Consider the following 24,945-nt stretch of genomic DNA (forward strand, 5'->3'; position numbering starts at 1 on the left):
TACCATAACATCCTGTAAGGAGTTTGTACGCTCTCCCGGTGACCGTGTGGGCTTCTACCAGCTGCTTTGGTTTCCTGCCACAGTCCAAAGACATACCAGTTGGGAGGTTAACTGGCCTATTATAAATTGTCCCGTGATCTAGGATTAAATTGGGGGATTGCTGGGCAGCATGGCTTTAAGTACCAGAAGAGCTTACTCCACGCTGTATGCCAGCCAATCAATCAATAAATAAATATATCTACAAATAGAAATGACTAAATAGTAAAAAAAAATTACCAATATAAAACAGAAAATGCCCAAATACACATATTTTCAGCAGTATGTTCAGTATCAGTGGATAGAAAGATGAATTAGTGTTTCAGATCAGTGTCTAATTTGATATTTCCAGGACCTGTGCTATTTTGAAAAGTTAATTACAGTAGATAGAACTCTAAAATTAAAAACATAATGACATGAATTCAGTGAAGCAATATTTTCGGTATTTATCTGCGATATGTTGCTTTTGAATCCTTTTAACAAAAGCAGGGATAGAGGTGATGTTGTTTACTCTATGGAGGGCTACAAATTAAATTGCTGAAGCACCTGCAACTGCCCAAAAGATACCTACTCGTTACCTACGGTGAAATTCACCCTCCAGCAAGAGAAACTTGTTTTTTTTTTTGGCGGCATTGATTGAGGAATAAATATTGCAAGACATGGTCTCTTTTTAATGCCTCACCTGTAAGGTATTACTTCTAACAATCAAGCACTACGCTAAATGTGTCAAGCTGCTTCCAGATCATCATCAGGTGCTGTGCCCAGTTTGAACTTTGATTGCCATGGTCCACACACGCCTGTTTCGGATCAAGTCATTGGTATTCATGTCCAGTTCTCTGGCTACTGTCTCCATCATCATTTGTCTTTGTCTTCCCCTTGCTTTCTTCCTTTCAATCTTTCCCATAATTACCGTGCATTCTAACTCCTATTTCCTAATCACACGCCCAATGAAGTCACGTTGCCTTTTCATGATCTCATAAAATTATTTCTCTTTTTGTGTTTGCTCTGTTGATGACATCCTCGTTACAGTATTCGTTTCATCCATGATATTCTTTGCATCCTCCTCAAAAACCACATCTCTGCTGCTTCAATTCGTTTCCTCACATGACTAGATATTGTCCAACATTCTAAGCCATATAACATAACTGGATAAACGTAACATTTCAGTACTCTGAGGCGAGTTGTCATGCCTCGTTTAGTGCCAGATACGAGCTCGGAATCACAACCAACTGATCAAAGGATGGGGTGCTACGGGCGAAAGAGTAAACTTCTATAGTAACACGGAGTCCTTCTGCTGGGACAGCCGATATCCCGACGTGCGGCGCGGCGCGGCAGACCGGCTGGCTCGTTGATTGGTGGGTTGTGGCGGGGCGGGCTGCGTGGCCGGGCTGGGCTGGTCGGCTCGTCTCGTCTCGGCTCGGCGGTGTGGGGGGTCAATATGATGGGGTGCTGGCTTGTCGAGGTGGTTCAGGCTGTCTGACTTACTCCCACCCTCCTCCCGCTGTTTTGCTTTTCTGCCGTCTGGACCGTCACGATGAGGTACGGTGTTCTTCTGCTTTTCCCCCAATGTTGTTATATTCATGCAGCAGCCTCGCTGATTCAGAATCTGCAGTGGCGGTCGTCCGTTCACTCTATCACTCTGTCGTCATCTGGGCCCACGTCGCACTGGTTGCTCCCTCACATCATTTAAATTGTTTTAAACCGTCACTGACTGTGGCAGCTTTGGTCGGCGAAAGTGTTACGGTGATGCAAAAATGAAACCTAGTTTGTTCTTAATTTAAGGCATTACTAAAAATTAAATATCTCCGTTTTATTCTTTTAGTGCCACTCGTGAATATTTTCGATCACGTTTGTACGCTGGTCTCACGGGATGCTGTTCTAAAATGAAAGTTTAGTTTCTTCCAGCATTTGTCAATGGAAGAATATAAGTGTTGCGGTTGTAGCTGAAAATATGATTTGACTGAAGCAAAATGGGAGTCGGCACTTAATAATCTGACAATTCGACCTTTAAGCGATTTCAGTACAATTGCTTGCATAATCTGTTTGTGTTGCATTCGCGTATTTCATTGATCTTTGTGGCGAAAATTGACGGTTATCTTAAAATCGTAGCATATGACAGATGGAGTAAGTTACTTTTGAGATAAAACGCAGAAGGTTTAGAATTGAATGCACTTTGAATTTCCACGCTTTTTTTTTGCTGGTTTTAGCAATTCAAGTTGTTAATTGTGCTGAGGCAACACAGAAACTAGGTCAAGTATATGACGTTATTCGAGTTACTAATCTTGGACGCTGATTTTAAAAATCAGGTATTTTAAAGAAGCCGCACCCACACATTTAGTAGCCACGCCTCCATATCTGAAGTACTGAAATTTAAGGATTTTCTGGTTGAATTGGGGGTTTAAATGCGGTGTGAGAGAAAGGTGTCAAGTTTTTAAATCTTTCTTGACATTCAATAAGTATTAAGCTGATTAGTGTGCACCAATTAGGCTAATATAGTTAAGTATGAGGTTTGTTAAAGATGTTAAATCTTTGTGTTGATCACCATCGGTAAATTTGTAGATGTAAAAATTGGCGTCATTCATAGTGAGGAGCGTAGTCTTGGGCTACAGAATAGTAATGATCTAATTGTGATAATGATAGATTGAATGCATTTTGGTGGGGTAGGACATCCATGAAAGACCCTTCAGATTATCCATGAACAAAAGGACTTGTAGAATATATGCAAATTCAAATATGTTAGGAAGACAATGTCTGAATGTGTGGCTGAGGAACTGGTGCAGGAAGCAAGGATTTACATTCTTGGACCACTGGGGTATGTTTCGGGGTGAGGATGAATTGTACAAAAGGGACGGGTTGCACCTTAATAAGCGGGGCACCAGCATTCTGGCAGGCAAGTTTGCCTCTGCAACAAGGGTGTGTTTAAACTAAGTAGTGGGGGGGGGGGGGGAACAATCTGGAAACATAAGGATGGAGATAAAGGGAAAGTGAGAATAAGAAAGACAGCAGAATCAACAGAGCAGAAAGCTCAAGAAGGGATTATACAGTGTGGCCAAGTGAAATAGGAATTGATATGGGAGGTGAGGGGAGTAAAGAATTAAAAGTATTATATATGCATGCACGGAGTATAAGAAATAAAGTGGATGAGTTTGAGGCACAGTTGGAAATTGGTAAGTATGATGTTGTGGGAATAACAGAGACATGGCTTCAAATGGACAGGGCCTGGGAAATGAATATTCAAGGATATACGTCCTATCGAAAGGACAGACTGATGGGCAGAGGGGGTGGGGTGGCTCTTGGTGAGGAATGATATTCAGTCCCTTGCGAAGGGGGACATAGAATCAGGAGACATGGAGTCAGTATGCATAGAACTGAGAAATTCTAAGGGTAGAAAGACCCTAATGGGAGTTATCTACAGGCCCCCAAACAGTAGTCTGGAGGTAGGGTGTAAGTTGAATCAAGAGTTAAAATTGGCATGTCGCAAAGGTAATGCTGCAGCTGTTATGGGGGACTTCAACATGCAGGTAGACTGGAGGAATCCGGTTGGTACTGAACCCCAAGAAAGGGCATTTGTGGAGTCCCTCCGAGATGGATTCTTAGAACAGCTTGTACTGGAGCCTACCAGAGAGAACGCAATTCTAGATTTAGTGTTGTGCAATGAACCGGATTTGATCAGGGACCTCGAGGTAAAGGAGCCATTAGGAGGTAGTGACCATAATATGATAAGTTTTAATCTACAATTTGAGAGGGAGAAGGGAAACTTGGAAGTGTCAGTATTACAGTTGAACAAAGGGAACTATGGTGCTATGAGGGAGGAGCTGGCCAAAGTTCAATGGAACAATTCCCTAGCAGGGATGACAGTGGAACAGCAATGGCAAGTGTTTCTGGGAATAATGCGGAAGGTGCAGGATCAGTTCGTTCCAAAGAGGAAGAAAGATCCTAAGGGGAGAAAGGGGAGGCCGTGGCTGACAAGGGAAGTAATGGACAGTATAAAAATAAAAGAGAATAAGTATAACATAGCAAAGACGAGTGGGAAGCCGGAAGGTTGGGACACTTTTAAAGAGCAACAGAAGGTAACTAAAAAGGCAATACGCAGAGGAAAAATGAGGTACGAAGGTAAACTAGCCAAGAATATAAAGGAGGATAGTAAAAGCTTCTTTAGGTATGTGAAAAGGAAAAAAATAGTTAAGACCAAAATTGGGCCCTTGAAGACAGAAGTGGGTGAATTTATTATGGGGAACAAGGAAATGGCAGACAAATTGAACAGGTATTTGGATCTGACTTCAGTAGGGAATATAGTGATATAATAGTGGCCAAAGGACCTAGGGTAATGGATGAATTGAAGGAAATTTATATTAGGTGGGAAATGGTGTTGGATAGACTGTTGGGTCTGAAGGCTGATAAGTCCCTGGAAACTGATGGTCTGCATCCCAGGGTACTTAAGGAGGTGGCTTTAGAAATCGTGGACACATTGGTAATCATTTTCCAATGTTTTATAGATTCCGGATCAGTTCCTGTGGATTGGAGGGTGGCTAATGTTGTCCCTCTCTTCAAGAAGGGAGGAAGAGAGAAAACAGGGAATTATAGACCGGTTAGCCTGATGTCAGTGGTGGGAAAGATGCCGGAGTCAATTATAAAAGATGAAATTACGACACATCTGGATAGTAGTAACAGGATTGGTCCGAGTCAGCATGGATTTACGAGGGGGAAATCGTACTTGACTAATCTTCTGGAAATTTTTGAGGATGTAACTATGAAAATGGACAAGGGAGAGCCAGTGGACGTAGTGTATCTGGACTTTCAGAAAGCCTTTGATGAAGTCCCACATAGGAGATTAGTGGGCAAAATTAGGGCACATGGTATTGGGGGCAGAGTACTGACATGGATTGAAAATTGGCTGCCTGACAGAAAACAAAGAGTAGCGATTAATGGGTCCTTTTGGAATGGCAGGCGGTGACCAGTGGGGAACTGCAGGGTTCAGTGCTGGGACCGCAGCTGTTTACAATATATATTAATGATTTAGATGAGGGAATTAAAAGTAACATTAGCAAATTAGCCGATGACACAAAGCTGGGTGGCAGTGTGAAATGTGAGGAGTATGTTATGAGAATGCAGGGTGACTTGGACAGGCTGGGTGAGTGGGCAGATGCATGGCAGATGCAGTTTAATGTGGATAAATATGAGGTTATCCACTTTGGTAAGAATAGGAAGGCAGATTATTATCTGAATGGAGTCAAGTTAGGAAAAGGGGAAGCACGACAAGATCTAGGTGTTGTTGTACATCAGTCACTGAAAGCAAGCATGCAAGTACAGCAGGCAGTGAAGAAAGCTAATGGCATGCTGGCCATAACAAGGGGAATTGAGTATAAGAGCAGAGAGGTCCTTCTGCAGCTGTACAGGGCCCTGGTGAGACCACACCTGGAGTACTGTGTGCAGTTTTGGTCTCCAAATTTGAGGAAGGACATTCTTGCTATTGAGGGAGTGCAGCGTAGGTTCACGAGGTTAATTCCCAGGATGGCGGGACTGTCATATGTCGAAAGATTGGAGCGACTGGGCTTGTATACTCTGGAATTTAGAAGGCTGAGAGGGGATCTGATTGAAACATATAAGATTATAAGGGATTGGACACGCTGCAGGCAGGAAGCATGTTCCCGCTGATGGATGAGTCCAGAACCAGAGGCCACAGTTTAAGAATAAGGGGTAGGCCATTTAGAACAGAGTTGAGGAAAAACTTTTTCACCCAGAGAGTGGTGGGTATGTGGAGTGCTCTGCCCCAGAAGACTGTGGAGGCCAAGTCTCTGGATTCTTTCAAGAAAGAGATGGATAGGGCTCTTAAAGATAGCAGAATCAAAGGTTATGGGGATAAGGCAGGAACTGGATACTGATTGTGGATGATCAGCCATGATCATAGTGAATGGTGGTGCTGGCTCGAAGGGCCAAATGGCCTACTCCACCTATTGTCTATTGACAAGATGATGAAGTCATATACTATCACAAAAATACATCTTCTCTTCCCCATCCTTCCCACTCCCTGCTTTCGACATGACTCTTTTGTCCACTCATCCCTTCCTGGCGCTTATCCCTGCAAGCAGGACAAGTGCTAAACTTGCCTTGTACCTCACTACCATTTATGGCCCAAAACAGTCCTTCCGGGTGAGGTGATAGTTCAGTGGAGAATCTGTTGTCTACTACATCTGGTGTTCCCAGTGCAGCCTCCTCTACAACAGTGAGACCCGATGTAGACTGGGGGAGCGCTTCGTCAAGCATTCCCTCTGCCACAGAGGGTGTGGTTTCCCAGTAGTTACCCATTTTAATTCTACTTCCTCTTCCCATTCTGATATGTCTGTCCACTGCTATGATGAGGCTGCTCCCATTGGAGGAAGAACACCTCATTGTGTCTGGGTAGCCTCCAGCCTGACTGCAAGAATATAAATTTCTCCAGCTTCTGGTTACTTCTCTCTCCTTCTCCTTCCCCTTCTCTCTTTTTTCATTCCTCATTCTGGCTCCCCGCTCACCTTCTTACCTACCCATTACCTCCCCTTGTACCCCATCTCCTTTCCTTTCTCCCATGGTCCACATACTTCTCCTATCAGATTCCTCCTTCATCCTTTTACCTCTTCCACCTATCATCCCCTAGTTTATCACTTCATCCCCCTTCCCCCTCACTGGGTTTCAAATATCACCTGCCAGTTTGTACTCCTTCTCCTCCCCTCACCCTATTCTGGCTTCTTTCTCCTTCCTTTCGAGTCCAGATGAAGGGTCTTGGTCCAAAATGTCGACTGTTTACTCATTTCTGTAGATGCTGTCTAACCTGCTGAGTTCCTCCAGCAGTTTGTGTGTGTCGCTAAGGCTAATGAGATGCTTGACTTCATTAGCTGTGGCATGGATTATAAGAGCAGAGAGGTCTTGAAACATTGGTTGGCTAACAACTGGAATATGTCCATTTTTGTTCACCGCACAATAAGAAGTATATGATCACAATGGAGAGGCCTGGAGGAGATTCATCATAATATTGCCTGTATGGGCTGTTTCATTTGTGAGATGAGATAAGCTGGGTTTGTCTGCCTTGCAGCATAGGAAATTGAGAAGAGACTTAATAGAAGTATGCAACATTGTGAGGAACACAGGATAGGAAGTCAGAAACCTTTCAAACGTGCCTAAGACCAGTAAGCATAGGAATAAGTTGAGGAGTAAGAAGTTTGTTCTTTGGGCCAGCTGTTGGTGTAGTGGCATTAGCACTGGACTTGGAGGCGGATGGTCCTGAGTTTGAATCTGGCTGGGTCTCAGCCTGGGCAGCAGCAGTATCTGTGCAGAAGAAAGCTCTGGCCACCTATCTCCATATCTTGCCATGAAAACCCTAGAGTTGCCATTCGTTGCCACTCAACAACAAGCAGTTCTGTTGATCTGGGGAAGATTTTCTCCACTCAGTGTTGAAAACTTAAGAACACACCACCTGAGAAGGTGGGGGGAAGCAGGTGCTCTCTCACTATTTAAGAAGCATCTCAATAAAACGTAGTAACCAAGATTAAGTGCTGGTAGGTGGTTTATGATCAACTTGGATACGATGGGCCGAAAGACCAGTTTCTGTTCTGTCTGATAACACTGAGGTGAGGGTGTTTGACCACAGTTGACCATGGATATTGCGTCCAAGCTATCTAGATGCACAAGTCTGGATGGTACAATATAGAGAGCAAGCTGTTGCCTATGTAGCGAGCTCTGCTTCTACGCATCTGATGAACCTAAAGGGATGGCAGAGACCGATACAGTTTGGTAGCAGTCAGCATTGAATTCAATGCAGGACTGCCTTAGGGACTCCAGCTCTGGATTTTTCTTTGGGGTTTACTCCTGTATTGACAAGGCAACAGAGGTTTGAGGTTAGAGATTTCCTTCTCCTAGCTGAGGTGCCAACCATGGCTCATGAGCCCCATCTGCTTGAAGCGATTGTTTTCTAGGCATCAGTAACCCACCTTTGCCCCTTCTGTCAGTAGAAACAGTTCCGCCGGGCTTAGTACCTAAGCCACACGTGAAGGCCAGGAGCTTTCAAAATACATTGGATTCTGCTTAATTGGGGCACCCTGAGACTGGTACATTTTGGCCGAATTAAGCAGCTGTCTTAATTCGCCGAAGTTTCATGGAAGTTGTTAAAAAGGTTTTAAAAAAACTTCTATTTAACTGAGTAACAAATTATGTATTGAAATGACGTACAGAACAAATTAGAACATTACCAGTACTACTACAATACTGTAAAACTATTATTTCCTAATATTTATCGATGGAGGAATTCATCCAGTGTACACTGCCGTGTTCTTTTAATTAATTGTAAATGAACAAAATCAGCGCAGGCACCTAGTGCAGAAAATGGACTGCCTTCATTCAATGCATCCTTCAAATCGTCCATTTCTTTGAGGTATATAAGGTGATTGTCAATGCCTTCAAATTTTTCATAGTTTCTAACTTGTTGAAGTATTGAAATCGTTTCATTTTTCACTCATGGCTATTTCTGGCATCACCAAGCCTGAATGCTTGAAATTCTAGTGAGCAAAACAGCTCTGATTTGTCTTTCTTTTAATTTTTATCCACCTATCAGTGACAAAAATCGCTGCTTTTTGTTATAAATAAATGTAACTGATGCTATTTTTTGCTCTAAGCACAGTGTAGTGTCAAACGACCACACAAGTGCATGCGACAGACGCTAGTTAGAAACTGTTCAGCGACAATCTCCTGTCCCAAATAACCAAAGGGAATCCCAGCTATTTTCTAGATTAGTTTTTGTTCTTTTAAGAGTTGTCCTAAGTAAGTAGCTGCTCTGATTAACCGATTGCCCAGTTAACCAGAATCCACTAACAAAAACTGACTTAACCTACTTTGTCCTTTAGGCATAGAATTGGAGAGCCCAATGGCATCAAACTCATGGCTGGAAAAAAAGTACTGTACAATATAAAAGTTAAAGATGTATATTGAAGCGGTTTGAAGAAAAATAAATTAATGAGACAAAAGAATGGGGAAGGCAAGGGGTGAGAATGATGGTGGAAGATTAACATTTCCCTGTTGAAATCTTGCACTGGTGTAATTTCAATATGTTAGTTAACAAATTAAGAATGCCCTCTTCTACAACCTCTTAAAAGTGTTTTGGGGAGTCAGGAAGCAAAATAAGTTTCTGACTCTTTACAGAAACACTTTGGTCTCTTAGCTATTCATCCTGTTGGAAATCCCTTCATCATTGGAAATGACCACCTTTTAACTACCTCGTACCCTTCAAGCAAGTTTGAAGTGACCATATTAAGAAATTCTGGGTATTTCTCCTTTATTTGTATTTTGTTACATGGGGCATTACCCTAGTGAATCTGCGCAGTAAGCTCTATGTTGCCTCAATATTCTTCCTAGTGTAAAACCCAAAGTGCAAATAACTCAATTTTTTGTAAAATGTGATTTCTCCTTTTGACGTTCTGTACCTCTTTGCCAATATATATCTTAGTTGGTCTTGCACTCTCTCCCCTTGAATTGCTGTTTCTAATGTTTTGTATATCTAAATACAGGTTTCCCCCGCCATCCGAAGGTAGAGCATTCCTATGAAACGGTTCGTAAGCCGAAATGTCGTAAAGCGAAGAAGCAATTACCATGTATTTATATGGGAAAATTTAGTGAGCATTCACAGACCCAAAAATAACCTACCAAATCATGCCAAATAACACATAAAACCTAAAGTAACAGTAACATATAGTAAAAGCGGGAATGATATGATAAATACACAGCCTATATAAAGTAGAAATACTTCTCTACACCGATTGCCTGCACAGATCTCCGTAGCGAAAATCTCATGTAAGCACTCTCAGCAGAAAATCTCACGCAAGCGCTGTTGGCATAAACGCACTCTCCTGTAACCTTTAAACTATGAAGCTGCCAAATCTACCAAATAACACATAAAAGTACACAGCCCATATAAAGTAGAAATAATGTATGTACAGTGTAGTATCACTTACCGGAATTGGGAAAACAGCGCCGAGCACACTGATGATGGTGTGTTAGACTGAGTTGTCACAAGCTGGGTGGTGCAGTGGCCCCCACCCTCTGGGCCGCCGACCCGATACATTGCCGCGAAGAACACAGTGGTAGCCGGGAGGCACCCAGCACATCTTTAAGAAAAAAGCTGAAATAAACATGCTAATTAATTAGGTGCTGCCCGGCACATAAATATTGGCGCGGATCAGAAGTGATTGCCGGTTGCATCGCCTCTGATCTGGGCTGACAGTTACGTGCTAGGCAGCACCTAATTAATTAGCATGTTTATTTCAGCTTTTTTCTTAAAGATGTGCTGTGTGCCTCCTGGCTACGGCTGCATTCTTCGCGAATTGGTACAGTATCTGTCCGGGGCCCAGGTGTTGGGGTGGTGGGACACGGGGGTGTCATCTCATCGTTGATCAGGGCAGGCAGCTCATCTTCTCCTATGACTGCCCGCCTCGATGTCGAAGGTCGAGGTTCGTCGTCTGCTGTGGCTGATGTGGAAGGCTTGCTTGACTGCTGAGCCTCGCGCATTTTTCTATCATACAGTTGTTTGTAAGCACTCAAACCATCCTGCAAATATCCCCTAAACCTACGAACCCTTTCAAAATTAAAGTCGTACTTTATCATTGCAGCGAAAATCTCAAGCAGCTGCTTCATTTTCTGCATTCAGTTTCGATTGTTATCCTTTCCTCTTCCAATTGCATCAGCTCTTCATCTATCAGTTCTTGGTCATGGGATGCCAAAACCTCTTCAACATCATGTTCGTCAACTTCCACAAGCCAAACTCACTTTGTCCTTGCTTTGTTCACCACGATCGAAATGCTTAATTATGTCTAGTTTTACGCTAAGTGTAACACCCTCACTCTTTCAGGCTTTTCGACACCTTAGAACTCGTATGCTAACGGCTGCTCAATGCAACGTGCTAAAGCAATGCTGTTTTGAATCCGGGGGAGAGCAGCTGCTCGGGGCACACGCTGCCTTTCTTCGTAACAGTGAAAACACCTTCTGAAAGCGAAAACAGGGTACTAATGTAGGTCTTTCGTAACAGTGAGGTTTCGTAAAGTGAACGTTGGAAAAGCGGGGGACATCTGTATCTAAATGCCTGCATTCTGAGATCACTGTTTTCTGTCAACAAAATGTTGAAATCAATCTGCTACTTTAAATTGTCATACATACCTGTGTATGTATGTGAAACTAAGATATTGTATTCTAACACCAAAGCATTCTGCAAGGACAGAAGGAATAAAATACATATGTTTCATCAGCCCTGCATCTGGTATTTAAGATTTTCTTTCCTGTAAAATCCATGAATTTATTCTGTGAGATCTTAGCATGTTTTCCTCGAGCTTCACAGACTTCACTGTCTTAATTATGGTATCTTTCATCTTGCTTTTTACCAATTTAGGGATTACCAACTCTTATCTGTGGAGAGAGAAACACTTCATGAAAGATCAACAGATATGAGAAACTAGATGCTGGAAATCAGAAGCATCAGACAAAATGTTGGAAGAACTTAGCGGTTTGGGGCAGCATCTATAAAGGAAATAGAGAGTTATCTTTTTGAGTCGACACCATTCATCAGAGTTCTGTTGACTATCCACTTCCCTCCATGGGTGCATCTAACATTGCTGAGTTCCTCCGATGTTTTGAAAGAAAGATCACCAACCTGTAAAGTTAACTGTTTTTCTCTTTCTCCAGATGTTACCTGAACTGTTCTGTATCTTCAGCATTTTTAGTGTAAGTATCCCTCTCACTTTCTGTCTATCTCCTGTTAACTTGGACCCTTGATTAGTGGTTCTAATTTACTTCTAACGTTATTTCTATAGTACAGTTAAAATTGAATAAAATGCAGCACAGAAATAGGTTATTCAGATCAATTAATGTTTGTATTTATTTTTACTTTTGGAAGAATTCTATTGTAGTTGGTCAATCTCGTCTTCCAGCATATTTTTTGTTCCTTTTTCATATACTTTGGCATTCAGCCATTTTTTTTCAATAGTCAGTTTTGTTTTGACTACTCTTGAGTAAACAATTGTTTGATTGCCTCAGAAGTGAAAATATTCTCTCCACCTCTATCTTGCATGACTCAGTCATACATTTTAAAGCACTTCTCAGATTTTAAAAAAAAATAGCCTGATCCCATTCAAGCTTTCAGAAAATTGTATTATACCAGGTTTATACACAGGCTCGACAATGGAATAGTCAGCTTTCATTTTGCCTTTATGATGCACTTCAAATGTCAGCTCTATAGTTTATAAAAACTTTGAAAATGCAAGTTTGTTCACTTACTAGTGGCACACTCTGTTCTGGACAGTCTAGAAATTGTAACTAAAATCATATTTTAAAATTAAGGAAGTAATGAGTTGTTCCCAGAATCAGATTTGGATTCTTAAAAGATTCTGCTGCTATGCCTAACAGATGCAAGTCCTGGATCCTGGAGTTAATATTTTCTCTACTATACAAAAAGTATGCATTGGCTTTTTCTTATGTGCATATTCATTAGTGACTTGTGGATAGAAAACAAAACATGTTCATAATCCTCTCGAGGGAAGAATTTTCAATTTGTAAAATGTCTATACTGTAGTCATAAAAATATACTTAGAGTAATTATCGATGAACTTTATTTCTAAAAGTTCAAAACAAATATGATTATAAAGACTGGTGGGAAAAAAAACACCTGATGAAATTGATTTATATTTCACTTAATATCTGATTGAAATATTTCAAAATTACAGCTTATATAATTGTAAAAGTTATTCTGCTTGTTCAGGTCAGGCTGACATGGAATATGATGAAAAACTTGCACGGTTTCGACAAGGCCATCTCAATCCCTTCAATAAAGATCCAGGTGAAAAAGGGGAAGAAGATGATGAGGAAGATGATCTGTCTGTAAGAGGTCAGCATGATCAAGTTTGAAAATACGGTGTCACTCAAAAAGATGGTACAGTTGCCAAGTTTCCCTGTCTTCCATTAAGTACCCTGCATTCAGTAATCTGTTAAAGTGATGAGAAATTCATGAGTAAATATTTCCCAAGTGTCAGTGACTATTGGGGAATATATTTGGCAGTAAGGGATATTGAGTAGTACTATGTATTGTTGCTGTCCTAAGAGCCAACCTTATGGTGATACCACTTTAGCCTAGTTGAAATAATTCAACAGAGTCCATGCTGTACATTTGCTCAATATAACCACCACATCTCTTAAATGATTTCTGTGGCATGAATTAATAACAAAATTCACATTCTCTGTTACAAAATTATAACTTCTTTCTTCACTGAAAGTAGATTACTATTTCCACATTACTTTTGACAAATGATACAGTATTATTACCATTACTTTTTGATGAACTTGTCTAGTGAGGCTTTATGAGTGGAACTGAGGAATAAGTAAAGCAGGGTTCCCCAATTAGTGTTCCACAAGGGCCAAATTATGTCAAGCATGCCAAGCCAAGGGCCAAAACGTCCAGGGTTTTTTTTTCCATTGTGCCAGTAAGTTGTTTTGTGGACAGTTGCTGCTATTACCATTATTATTATTATTATTATTATTAGTAGTAGTAGTAGTAGTAGTTGTAGTGGTAGTAGTAATAATTTAGGCCTGGGATTCTCAAAGCCTGTGTTGTGGGTCACACAAGAAAAAAAAAGTGCTCTTGAAACAAAATAAGCCCAAAACCAACTATTATGACTCTAGCTATCACAACTGTCAGCTGTCACATTGAGAACTCATCTGGGACTTTTTTTAAAAAAAACAAACACACACACACACACACACACACACACACACACACACACACACACACACACACACACACACACGTCTTCACCACTTCTCTTCTACACAGAGTTTTAGTGGTACTGCCCTTTTCCACTGTTTCTGTTCTCTCATTTAATCTATTTGTTTTTAATTAAGCTATGTAGCATTTGAAGTATGAAGTGTAGTGTCACGTGATTGGCAACAATGAATATATCAATTGAGTCAGGTTTTATAAAAACAATCAAACATTTATTAAACTCTGCTCAATATATTAAAAAAATAAACAAACAAAAATCTTAACCGGAAGTAAACTACTATGCGGCCATTTAGTAAACCGCTACTCAATACTAGTTCTTAAAGCGATAAATGTGAAAACAATTCTTAAAGTGGTGAGTTCAAAAACAGTTCTTAGAATGGTAAATTTGAAAATCCAAGAGATTTATACAGTCAATTAGGAGAGACTTTCCTGAAGTAAAGAATTCCTCGAAGACATGACGTCACTGCCGATCCCAGCCGGAACCTGCCTTGTCCGCAGGATTCACGACAACGGAAGTAAAACGGTTTAAAGGCACTGACCTTTCCCTCTGGATACTAGATACTGCACAGCCTTTTCTGCTGCTTTTATCAGAGGCTATCTCACACAGATCACTCTTTCTTGAACGAATTCAATAATGGTCGATCCTATCCAAAACTGCTGAACGACTCCTTCAGGTTTCCGTCTTCATTCTCCAATGCTACTGAAAAGGTACATCAACAAACCTGGCAGCAATTGATTAAACTGCTGGCCCAACACTTTTGTACCCTAAAATAGCACGTAAAACTCCGTTTTAAATCAAAACTGCGTCATAAGGCAAATACGCAGTGGAGTATCTGGCTGATGTTCTAACTGGAAAACTAACTGCATCACCCCAGGGGTCTCCTTTTATACCCGTGGTGAACATGTCATCACGTGACCTCACATCGGTGGGAAAATTACATCAGGTAACCTCCAGAAGACCATTACATCATACTCATCAGCTACTCAATTACATCATGGTCATAAGACAGTCACAACATATCCATGAGGTATGTAACAGTACCTATAAATGAAATTATCAGTATTATTGTTGTAATATTATACCACAATAAGATTGCCAAATGGACAAAAATAAATTGATCCACTCACCAATCAGTGAGAGAAGTGACAGCAACGGGATGAGGTAATTCTTCTGATGTCGGGCCTGTATTCTGTTGTGCCGATCCTGAGGCACTGGCCAAGATGTGCATTGGAGAGTCTGTTTCTGTCTTGATTCTTGATAGAGTTCATTGAAGAAAACGATAACTCACATATGTACATGGAGGGGAACAGTGTGAGTAGGAGCATTGCAATAGCTCTACTCCCTAGAACATAGGAGATCGAGGGGAGATTTGATAGGGGTATACAAAATTATGAGGGGTACAGATAGTAGAAAAACCTGCATACATTTACCCCGAGGTTGGGTGGGAATACACCTAGAGATCATGGTTAAGGGTGAAAGGTGAAATGTTTAAGGGGAACATAAGGGGAAATTTCTTCACCCGGAGAATGCTGAGAGTTTGGAATGAGCAGCCAGTGCAAGTGGAGGATGCAATTTCAAGTTCAACGTTCAAGAGAAGTTTGGATACGTGGATGGGAGGAACATAGAGGACTATAGTCTGGGCGCAAATTGATGGGATGAGACAGTTTAAATGGTTTGACACAGAGAGATGGACTCAAAGACCTGGTTCTGTGCTGTAATTTTCTATGACTATGACTTTATTGTTAGCTTATTTTCAATTCCACCCCCACTTCATTACTGTTGATGCCTATCTAGTAAATTGGCACTGACACTTCCATATTAGCATTCTAGAGATCACTATCTGTAAATCTGAATATTCGACGTCCAGTCTTCCACTGAAGAAGAACACATTTTGTAGTTGGTTACTTTCGCAAGGATTTACCCAATTTGCACAATGTTGTTTGTGCTAGCTAGACTTTTGAAGACAGCAGTGCTGATAAATGGAAGAGATACTTAAATGGAACAGGTACTTAAAAGTTATTTTTGAATTGTGGCCAAGTAGTAGAATATGCAGGATCCATTAACCATGCGGTTTTTCACTTTCTAGATCTGGTAAGTTAATTGCTTGCCAGAGTCACATACAAATGGGAAAAGAAAATTAAGGCTGAAGTAGTAAGTCTTGTGACTCTGAGGGAAATTTGAGGCAGATAAAAGATATTGCATAATGTGTCAGAGGATTAAAACTGTTGACAAAGCAATCCACTTCCTTTAATTACTTTTAATTTGGCGGATGGACTTCAAGTTAAGTGAATTTAAAAAATTGTCATTTGAGTTAAAGTTACTTCAAAACAAGAAAACAAAATTTTTGGGTAATAAATGTTTAACAATTAATCCTCTGTTTTGACATTGAATCTTCTGTAGTGAATTATTTATGTAAAGCTGACTAAAAAATAATTCTCATCTGTTTGGGGGGAAATGATATTTGCACAAAATTGATATTTGCACAGTTCAGCCTTAATTTTCTTTGCAACTGTGCACAAGCTTTAATGTTAACCTTGTTCCTTTTTTGAAAAAAAAATCTTTTGTAGCTACTTGTCGATTTCATTGGCCCTTATTTCCATTGATTATTTTCTTTGTACTTCAGCACTGCATATAGATTCCTTGTGCAAGAAGGTCAGTGAACATGCAGACAGAATGATGGATCTTGGCTTGGCAGAGGATCATTTCTCAAAACCAGTGGTAAGCTTTGATAGTTTTGATGTTTGTCTCCAATATAATGTACAGGAAGTTCCCAAGTTGCATAAAGATTCTGTTTCCCAAGATTTATCCTGAAGCCAATTTATCCTTGTCAGAATCATACTCTTTGCTATAATGATCTATATCATATCACTCTATATCCACTTGCCTTATTTTTTTTTAATTTCATTGAATAATTGCCACAATGCTAACAATTAAACTAGTGGAATGTGTATTGTATGTATATGTCATCTGTGACGGGATCTTGAATTATCCCTTGTGAACTGTGCTTTTAAAAAAGAGAGAGAGTGAGTTGTGGAACACAGACACCTTGTTATTAAGAGAGAGAGGTGAAGACTGCTTGGAGATGGTGTTCATGGTTTTTCTGCAGCATGTTTACACTTCTGCAAGGACACTGGCAGCTTCTAAGTTCTTAGAGAGAAAGGAGGAGCTACTTGATGGACAGCTGGTGTTCAGCACAACAGTATTTAAACCAGCGTAATTGCTTGTGGTGAAGTTACCACTATCCTGTCAAGGTGCCCACGAGTGTGGTACTGTGGATCGATTACGAGGTATCGATTTGTGATTATTAGTGCGTGAAAGAGCGACCTTGTGGAGTCTATTAGTGTGTCTAACCCTCGCCTGGGTTAGTAGACTATCACTCGAAGACGGTGCTCTTAAGTTGGTCAAATTTGGCTAACTTGGAAGTTTCGGAGGACAACGGGAAGATCGATGGCATCAGCTCACCTGAAGAACCAAACACCTCTGTCTCCATCACTACTCAACTCAATACCACGAACGGAACTGAACTTTACTCATCACTGTAAGACTGTATCCATTTACCCCTAGGCTTGAAGAAGCTTGGTTTTTCTACTTCCACACTTTTTATTTTTATATATAATCATTGCTTACCTGTTTGATATTGCGTAGTTACTAATAAATACCATTAGTTAATAGCAATACCGGACTCCAAAGTGTTTTCCATTTCTGCTGGTTCTTTAACCCGTCACGGGGTACATGACACATCCAGACTGACATTATTGTTAGCGAGAAAAATGTGTGGGAAAATTTGCGACCTGACAAGGTGTCTTGGCCCGAAATGTGATTATTTATTCTCCTCCATAGATTCTGCCTTATTGCTGTGTTCCTGAAGCACCTTGTCTTGCTCAATATTTCCAGCTTCTGCAGAATCTCTTTTGTTTAGAATTTCTCCAAAGTTAGATTTTCCTAAATTAGGTAATTCATACCTCAGAAAGCCGTGTATCATCAAGTTCGCTTTACACTTACTGATAATCAGATATGCAGTAGAGTTATGTTGAATGTTGTTATTTATTAACATTTTGAAGGAATATTCAAATTCTAGGCCTAATGTGTTTTCACAGTGGGACCGTCAAATACTGTATATTGAAATATCCTGATTTTATCATTTTCATGTCATTTGTACAGTTTCCTTTGTCTAAAATGTACACTATAATTAAATTTTGTGTTAGAATTAAAATTGTAATTTTGTGGTACCTATTCTTTGCATGTCAGTTTTTTCCTTGGATGGCAGTTACAGAGCTGGCTTAGGCATGAGGTGTTAACATATTTCCATCTGCCATCCAAGTTAAGAAAAGTCCTCTAGAAATCTCTGGAATAACCTTATTGTACTCCAGTCCAATGAATGCCAAAAGTTAATGTAGATCAGGATAAAGCAAACAATGGGGACCAATTGATTTTGCGTAGAAGTCACTGCATAGTAAATCCACAATGGACTCAATGAAATCTTGTATATCTAGTTTTAAGGTAACTTATTTTTTAATTATTAATCTTCTAATATTTGTATATCTGTGCACTTATAATGCCACTAATTTCCTTTGGGATCAATAAAGTGTATATGTATCTATCAATCTATAATATTGATACTAGAATAGGGAACAATGCTAAACTGAATCCAAAAACTCTGGGGATTAAGAACATGAAATTTAGAAGCAGGAGTAGGCCACTGTCTCTTCTACCATTTAATACATTCAGGAGTGTTTTTGTAACCTCAGCTCCTTTTCCATAATTATGTAGCAACTGGCTTATGAAGTATATAACTCTGCCTTAAAAATACTCGATCTTCAAGAAGCAGAGCTGCAAAGATTTGAAACCCTCAGAGAAAACAATTTGCCTAATTTTGTCTTAAATGGCTGATATCTTATTTTCAAAAGTGACCCATATGTTTAATTTCTCCCACAAAAGGAAATGTTCTTCCTCCATTCCATCCACCACATGTCAAGATCCTCAGTGAAAGATTAGTTTTTCATCTTCGGAACTCCAGCAGACATAAATATTAGGCAGGCTATGTTTTATGCCAATCCTTCCACGACATGCATTAAACTAATAAATCTTCCTGAAAAGCATTTATATCCTTACTAAGGAAACCAATTCTGATCCCAAAATGTGGTCTTGCCAGTCCCCTATATAACTGAAGTATATTCTTCCTACTTTTGATTCACTCCTGCAAGCAATAAATGATAGCCTTCATTTTGCTTTCTTATTTATTTGCTGTATCGACATAGTGATCTGTGTGTTCTCCCCTAAGTCACTCCATATCCCTCTGCATCTCTAAGTTCTGCCATCTCTCACCACTTCAGAATCAGAATCGCTTAAGAGATAGGCTTTTTAATTCTTTTTTGCTGGATATTTCCCCCTCTGTCTACATCCCTTTGTAGCATCCTTGTACTCTCTTCACAAGTTATTTTGCTATCTACAAATTTAGCAACCATCCCTTTGGTCCCTTTATCTAAATAATTTATATAAATTGTAAAATATTGAGGCCAGAGGACCACTGTCTGTCACATATCTTACATCTTGCCATCAGATAACGACCATTCATTCATGCCTCCTGTTTACTGCCGATTAGTCAATCTTCTGCCTTTACTAATATGTTACCTATTATCAGGAAATTTATTTTTCATGGAAACTTTTCAATATGGTATCTCATCAAACCATCCACTGCTGTCTTTGATCAGCAGTGGCAAAGCTAGTAAAGCTGCTGTCTATCAAGTCCATTGAGCCATATTCAATCCTGGCTTCTGGCATTGCTTGTGGGCAGTCTGCGAGTTTTCTTTATGATCATACAATTTACTTTAACAGCCCAAAGTACACATGTTTTGATATATTAATTGGCCGCTATAAATTGTCCCAATTATGTAAGGGAATTGTAGAATCTGGGGCAACAAAAGTGAATATGGAAATAATAAAATGGGAATAATGTAAGATCCCAGTCAGAGCTGCTCATGTCCCAGCAAGTGCATATTTCTCCCAGATAGCAGGGAATGAAGGTTGCCTCTGGCATTTTGGCTTGCAAACTGTGTGCATATACAAAAATTTGAGAGTTGAGTGCTGGCTTTTGTTTCTGAGCCACACGCGATGAGTATAAATTCATATTTTCACTTTGGTCATTGTTTTCTTTCTGCTGTTTTTGAATTCTGCAGGGATCATTTGTGGCATTGGATATTGAAAATTTAAAGCGTGCAATTGATGAAGTAAAACAAATTATCTTAGATTTGCCTGAACACTCTGAGAAACAGAAGGATGCTGTTGTAAAACTTATTCATCTTCGGCTCAAGCTACAAGAATTAAAGGTTTGGAAATATGTATAAAAATGATCATCTATGCAATTTTCTAAATTTAAGGAAAGTATAATTCTACAAAATCCCATGCAATTCTGGTAGACCATAGAAATGCTGGTCAGAGTTTTGGAGCAGGCTGTTGAAAAGGGGAAGGCAATTAAGCAGTAATCACTTTGTCAATTTGCTGGTGAAATATGTAAGGGTATATGAAATGTTGTAAATTTTAGGAAGTATTAGACATAACTGGGCGAATGATATTTAGTGCAGGAAAATAAGAAGTGAATCTTATTGGTAAGAGCAATAACGAGAAGCATTAAATTAAATGGTACAGTTAAAGGAGGTGTACAAGCATAGACATCCAGACATATGCAGCCAAATGTTTATTCTCCTTACAAGATTTGCTTGAAAGGGGACTTGATTAGAAATATACAAAATCTCAAAATCCTTAAGTAAATAAGGTGAAATAGAAACAGAAATTGCACAAAACATTGCTTGAAAAGGTTATACTTTCTTTTGGGCTGGCTGGTGGCGCAACGACATCGGCGCCAGACCTGGGAGTGGAGGTTCCTGAGTTCGAAACTAGTCGGGTCTGCCCCCGAGTACGCTTTCCATCTGTGCCAGGTTGAGTGTCGAGATCGCAACTCGACCTCGTACAAACAAAGGGAAAATACTGCGAAAGGTGTCTGTGTGAGGAGTGGCGCGCCACACAGTCTCTCTCTCGCTCCGCGCCTTGTAAAAACGCCGTGAAAAATCCATCATCACAGATGCATCCACAGACACGCATGCAGACGCACACGCACGCAGACGCACGCAGATGCACACGCACAGACTCGCACGCACGCAGGCACACGCCAAAAAAAAATTAATTAAAAAGACAGAAGAAAAGGTTATACTTTCAAAAAGAATTTGATTAATTGAAATGGAAGCCTTTACTACAGGCCCATAGAAAAAGATGTTGCTTAAATTATATTCCTAACCACTCATGCTAGTGGTATTATCAACTATTTCAATTCCAACAATATTCAGCAGCTTGCTTCATGTAATGGTATTATTATAAAATAAACACCTTGCTACTAGTACATAATACAAAGAATGAAACAGTTAAAATCAAAATGCTGGGAAGTGACCTTAATGATTTTTTTTTAGAAAGGATCTGTAAGGAAGAGCAATAAGTGGAATGATGTATAGAAGAAATTTCTGAGGATTGGGTATAGACAGCTCTAACAATGGTTATGTATGATGGGATGAAGATTTGAGTCAGAGAAACAGCTTCTCTTCTAGAGGAGATAGGAGGATGTAGAAAAGATTGATATACTATACTGTGCAGAAGTCTTAGGCCTTATGGTGCCCAAGACTTTTTCACAGTACTGTATTTGTCAATGTGGAGCAGAGAGCGAGTATATAAATCTGGCAAGAGCAAATGATGTTGGGAATGGCAAGCGTGGAGTGCCGCTGGAGGGGTGTAGGACAGGTGGCAGAGGAGGAGTCCTAGGGTTAGGGGGCTGCATTTAGTGTGGGTGCATTCAAACCCAGCCCTGAGACACCAGAAAATGTCATTTAATTCCAAACAATTGGTTTGTTGATCATCACAGAATGTCTCTCTGGTGCTTTCTGCTCCCTCCCCTCTCCTTTCCCCTTTTCCCAACTATAATTTCTCTCCCCCTGCACCCTTCCCACTCTCAGTCCACAATAAAGACAGATATCAGCATCAGGTTTATCATCACTCACATATGTCATGATTTTTTTTGTGGCAGCAGTACAGTACTGTGCAAAGGTCCTAGCTATTTACAGTGCCTATAAAAAGTATTCACCTCACCCCCGCAAGAAACTTCCATGTTTTTTTTTACAACATTGAATCACAGTGGATTTAATTTGGCTTTTTTTTAAACACTGATCAACAGAAAAAGACTCTTTCGTGTCAAAGTGAAAACAGATCTCTCCAAAGTGATCTAAATTAATTACAAATATAAAACACAAAATAATTAATTCCATTATTATTCACCCCCTTTAATATGACACACCAATTGGTGCGGCCGACTGGTTTTAGAAGTGATATAATTAATTAAATAGAGATCTGTTTTTTGGAAACCTGTGTGTAGTCAATGTGTTTCAATTAATTGTACTCTATTACAAATACACCTGTATCTGGAAGGTCCATCTGCTGGTGAGTCGGTACCCTGGCAAAAATTACACCATGAAGACAAAAGAACATTCCGAGCAATTCTGCGAAGATGTTATTGAAAAGCACATCAGGAGATGGAAACTGTCCAAGTTACTGAATATTCCTTGCAGTAGAATTGAGTCAATCATCAAGAAATGGAATGAATATGGCACAGCTGTAAACCTGCCTAGAGCAGGCCGTCCTCAAAAACTGAGTGACGGTGCAAGAAGGGGACTAGTGAGGGAGGCCTGTGACAACTCTGGAGGAGTTATGAGCTTCAGTGCCTGAGATGGGCGAGACTGCGTATACAACAACTGTTGCCCAGGTGTGTCACCAGTCACAGGTTTAGGGAAGTGGCAAAGAGAAAGCCACTGTTGGGGGGGGGGGGTGGACTCACATGAAATCTCGGCTAGAGTTTGCCAGAAGGCATGTGGGAGACTCTGAAGTCAGCTGGAAGAAGGTTCTATGCGCTGATGAAACCAAAATTGAGCTTTTTAGCCATTAGACTAAATGTAAGCCAAACACCACATCATCAAAGACACACCATCCCTACCATGAAGCATGGTGGTGGTTGCATCATGTTGTGGAGGTGCTTCACTGCAGCTGGCCCTGGAAGGCTTATGAAGGTGGAGGGTAAAGTGAATGTAGTATAATACAGGGAAATTCTGAAGGAAAACCTGATTCAGTCTGCAAGAGAACTACGACTTGGGAGATTTGTTTTCCAGCAAGACAATGACCCCAAGCATAAAGCCAAAGCTATACTGGAATGGCTTAAAAGCGTCTAAGTTAATGTCCTGGAGTGGCCAAGTCAGAGTCCAGACCTTAATCCAATTGAGAATTTGCTGGACTTGGAAAAAGGCTGCTCACTCATGACCCCCATGCAGTCAAACAGAGCTTGAGCACTTTCGTAAAGAAGAATGGGGAAGAATTAGTGTCCAGATGTGCAGAGCTGATAGAGACCTATCCATGCAGATTCAAGGTTGTAATTGCTGCTAAAGGTGCATCAACTAAATACTGACTTGAAGGGGTGAATATTTGTGTAATCAATTATTTTTATTTAATATTTGTAATTAATTTAGATCACTTTGTAGAAATCTGTTTTCACTGACAGGAGTATTTTTCTGTTGATCAGTATCAAAAAGCCAAAAAAAAATCATTCTGTTTTAATGTTGATAAAACAATATAACATAAAAGCTTCTGGGGGGGGGGGGGGCGGTGAATACTTTTTGTAGGCACTGTAGATGTGCCTAAGACTTGCATGGTACTACATCTACAACTTAGAATTACTGAGATGAGTGATAAGCCATTCAGTATTTTTTGGTATAAGGAGCTTTAAATTAGTATTCATTGGACAACTGGCAGCCAATGCAAATGATGTATGGGTAGGAGAGTTGAGAGTAAAATATGGCAACCTGGCTACAGGAAGCACTGGAGTAGTGTAGTCTGAAATTGATCCAGGCAATAGATAAATCAAAATCAAATTGGACTTAATTGTCATATGCACAAGCATGTGTACACAGGTGCGATGGAAAAACTTGCTTGCAATAGCATCACTGGTATGTACTATTAGGTAAACATTATTAACAAGATAACTGTATATTAAACATTGAGCACATTAGAACAAAAATGTCTATATTAGTGTAAATATTTTTACAATTAGATAGGGAGAGATAAGTAGTAATAAATCAGGGATAAATGCTGTGTTGAGGTCAGAAGCAGTCTGATTCATCCTTTACCATCGACTATAAAGGAAGTAGGAGATGATAGCAAGCCTCTGGAGCTTTAAGCAAGGGGTAATCATGTTGGATTTTTATTCTTCTGTTCTTAGGTGGGGTCACGTATGACACAGCCAAGATTAAGTTTGCAGATGCTACCCGATCAAACTCTTGCTACCAGCACAACTTCTACTGTTTGCACTGCAAAGCCAAACAGTTGAAAGGCAGTATAATTGTCAATAATTTTGCCTTTTCCTGTGTTTGTTCTGTCTCTCTGTATTGGGTGGCACAAAAAGAGAGTGTATCCCTGTGATCCATTGTGGAGAGATCTGACAAAGTGCAGATGCTAAAAGAAGGATGACATGCATTCTCTCCCAAATGTTTTACTCAGTGGAAATGTTCTGATTCCAAAATGGTCCTGAAATTATAATTGGTACCCATTGAAGACCAAAACATAATCTGGAATCTGCCAGGCTGAGAGGCAGCATAGAGCTAGTAAGGTTAGAATTTTCAGTTCCATGTACAGGGTTATAGCAAGAGTAACTCTTATGTGTTCGTGCTGTGCACTTCACTGTTTCTTTTCAAGATTAAATTTTATGTGGCAGCAACCATTTTCTATACGTGTGCTGCAGTCAGTAGCGAACAGTCCAGAACCACACTCGTGGAAGATATAAACACAAGAGATTCTGCAGATGCTGGAAATCCAGACCAACATACACAAATTGCTGGAGAAACTCAGCAGGTCAGGCAGCATCAGTGGAGATAAATAAACTGTCATATGTTTCATTCGGAGACCCTTCCTCAGGATACCAGGAGATGCGCATTCTATAAAATTGAACCAATTTTAGTTTTCAGTATGATTTGAGGGATATGTATGTATGTAATAATCCCTAAAACTTCACCTTGAACTGTTTTAAACATCTTGGCTTTAC

At 40.1% G+C, this 24,945-nt stretch overlaps 1 protein-coding gene across 1 annotated transcript in view; it reads left to right on the forward strand.

Annotated features, from left to right (window-relative positions):
• The first annotated feature begins 1,426 nt into the window (after nucleotides 1-1,426).
• The window catches only part of def8 (differentially expressed in FDCP 8 homolog), a 52,657-nt gene continuing 29,138 nt past the window's right edge, over nucleotides 1,427-24,945 (forward strand). The window contains exons 1-5 of the mRNA XM_072279756.1: nucleotides 1,427-1,575; nucleotides 11,734-11,772; nucleotides 12,806-12,931; nucleotides 16,447-16,541; nucleotides 20,000-20,149. Coding sequence (XP_072135857.1) covers nucleotides 12,817-12,931; nucleotides 16,447-16,541; nucleotides 20,000-20,149 — 360 coding nt within the window. The 5' untranslated portion in view covers nucleotides 1,427-1,575; nucleotides 11,734-11,772; nucleotides 12,806-12,816. The remainder of the gene's footprint in view (nucleotides 1,576-11,733; nucleotides 11,773-12,805; nucleotides 12,932-16,446; nucleotides 16,542-19,999; nucleotides 20,150-24,945) is intronic.

The sequence above is a fragment of the Mobula birostris genome, chromosome 15 (genome assembly GCF_030028105.1).
Source record: "Mobula birostris isolate sMobBir1 chromosome 15, sMobBir1.hap1, whole genome shotgun sequence".
NCBI classification, from domain to species: domain Eukaryota; kingdom Metazoa; phylum Chordata; class Chondrichthyes; order Myliobatiformes; family Myliobatidae; genus Mobula; species Mobula birostris.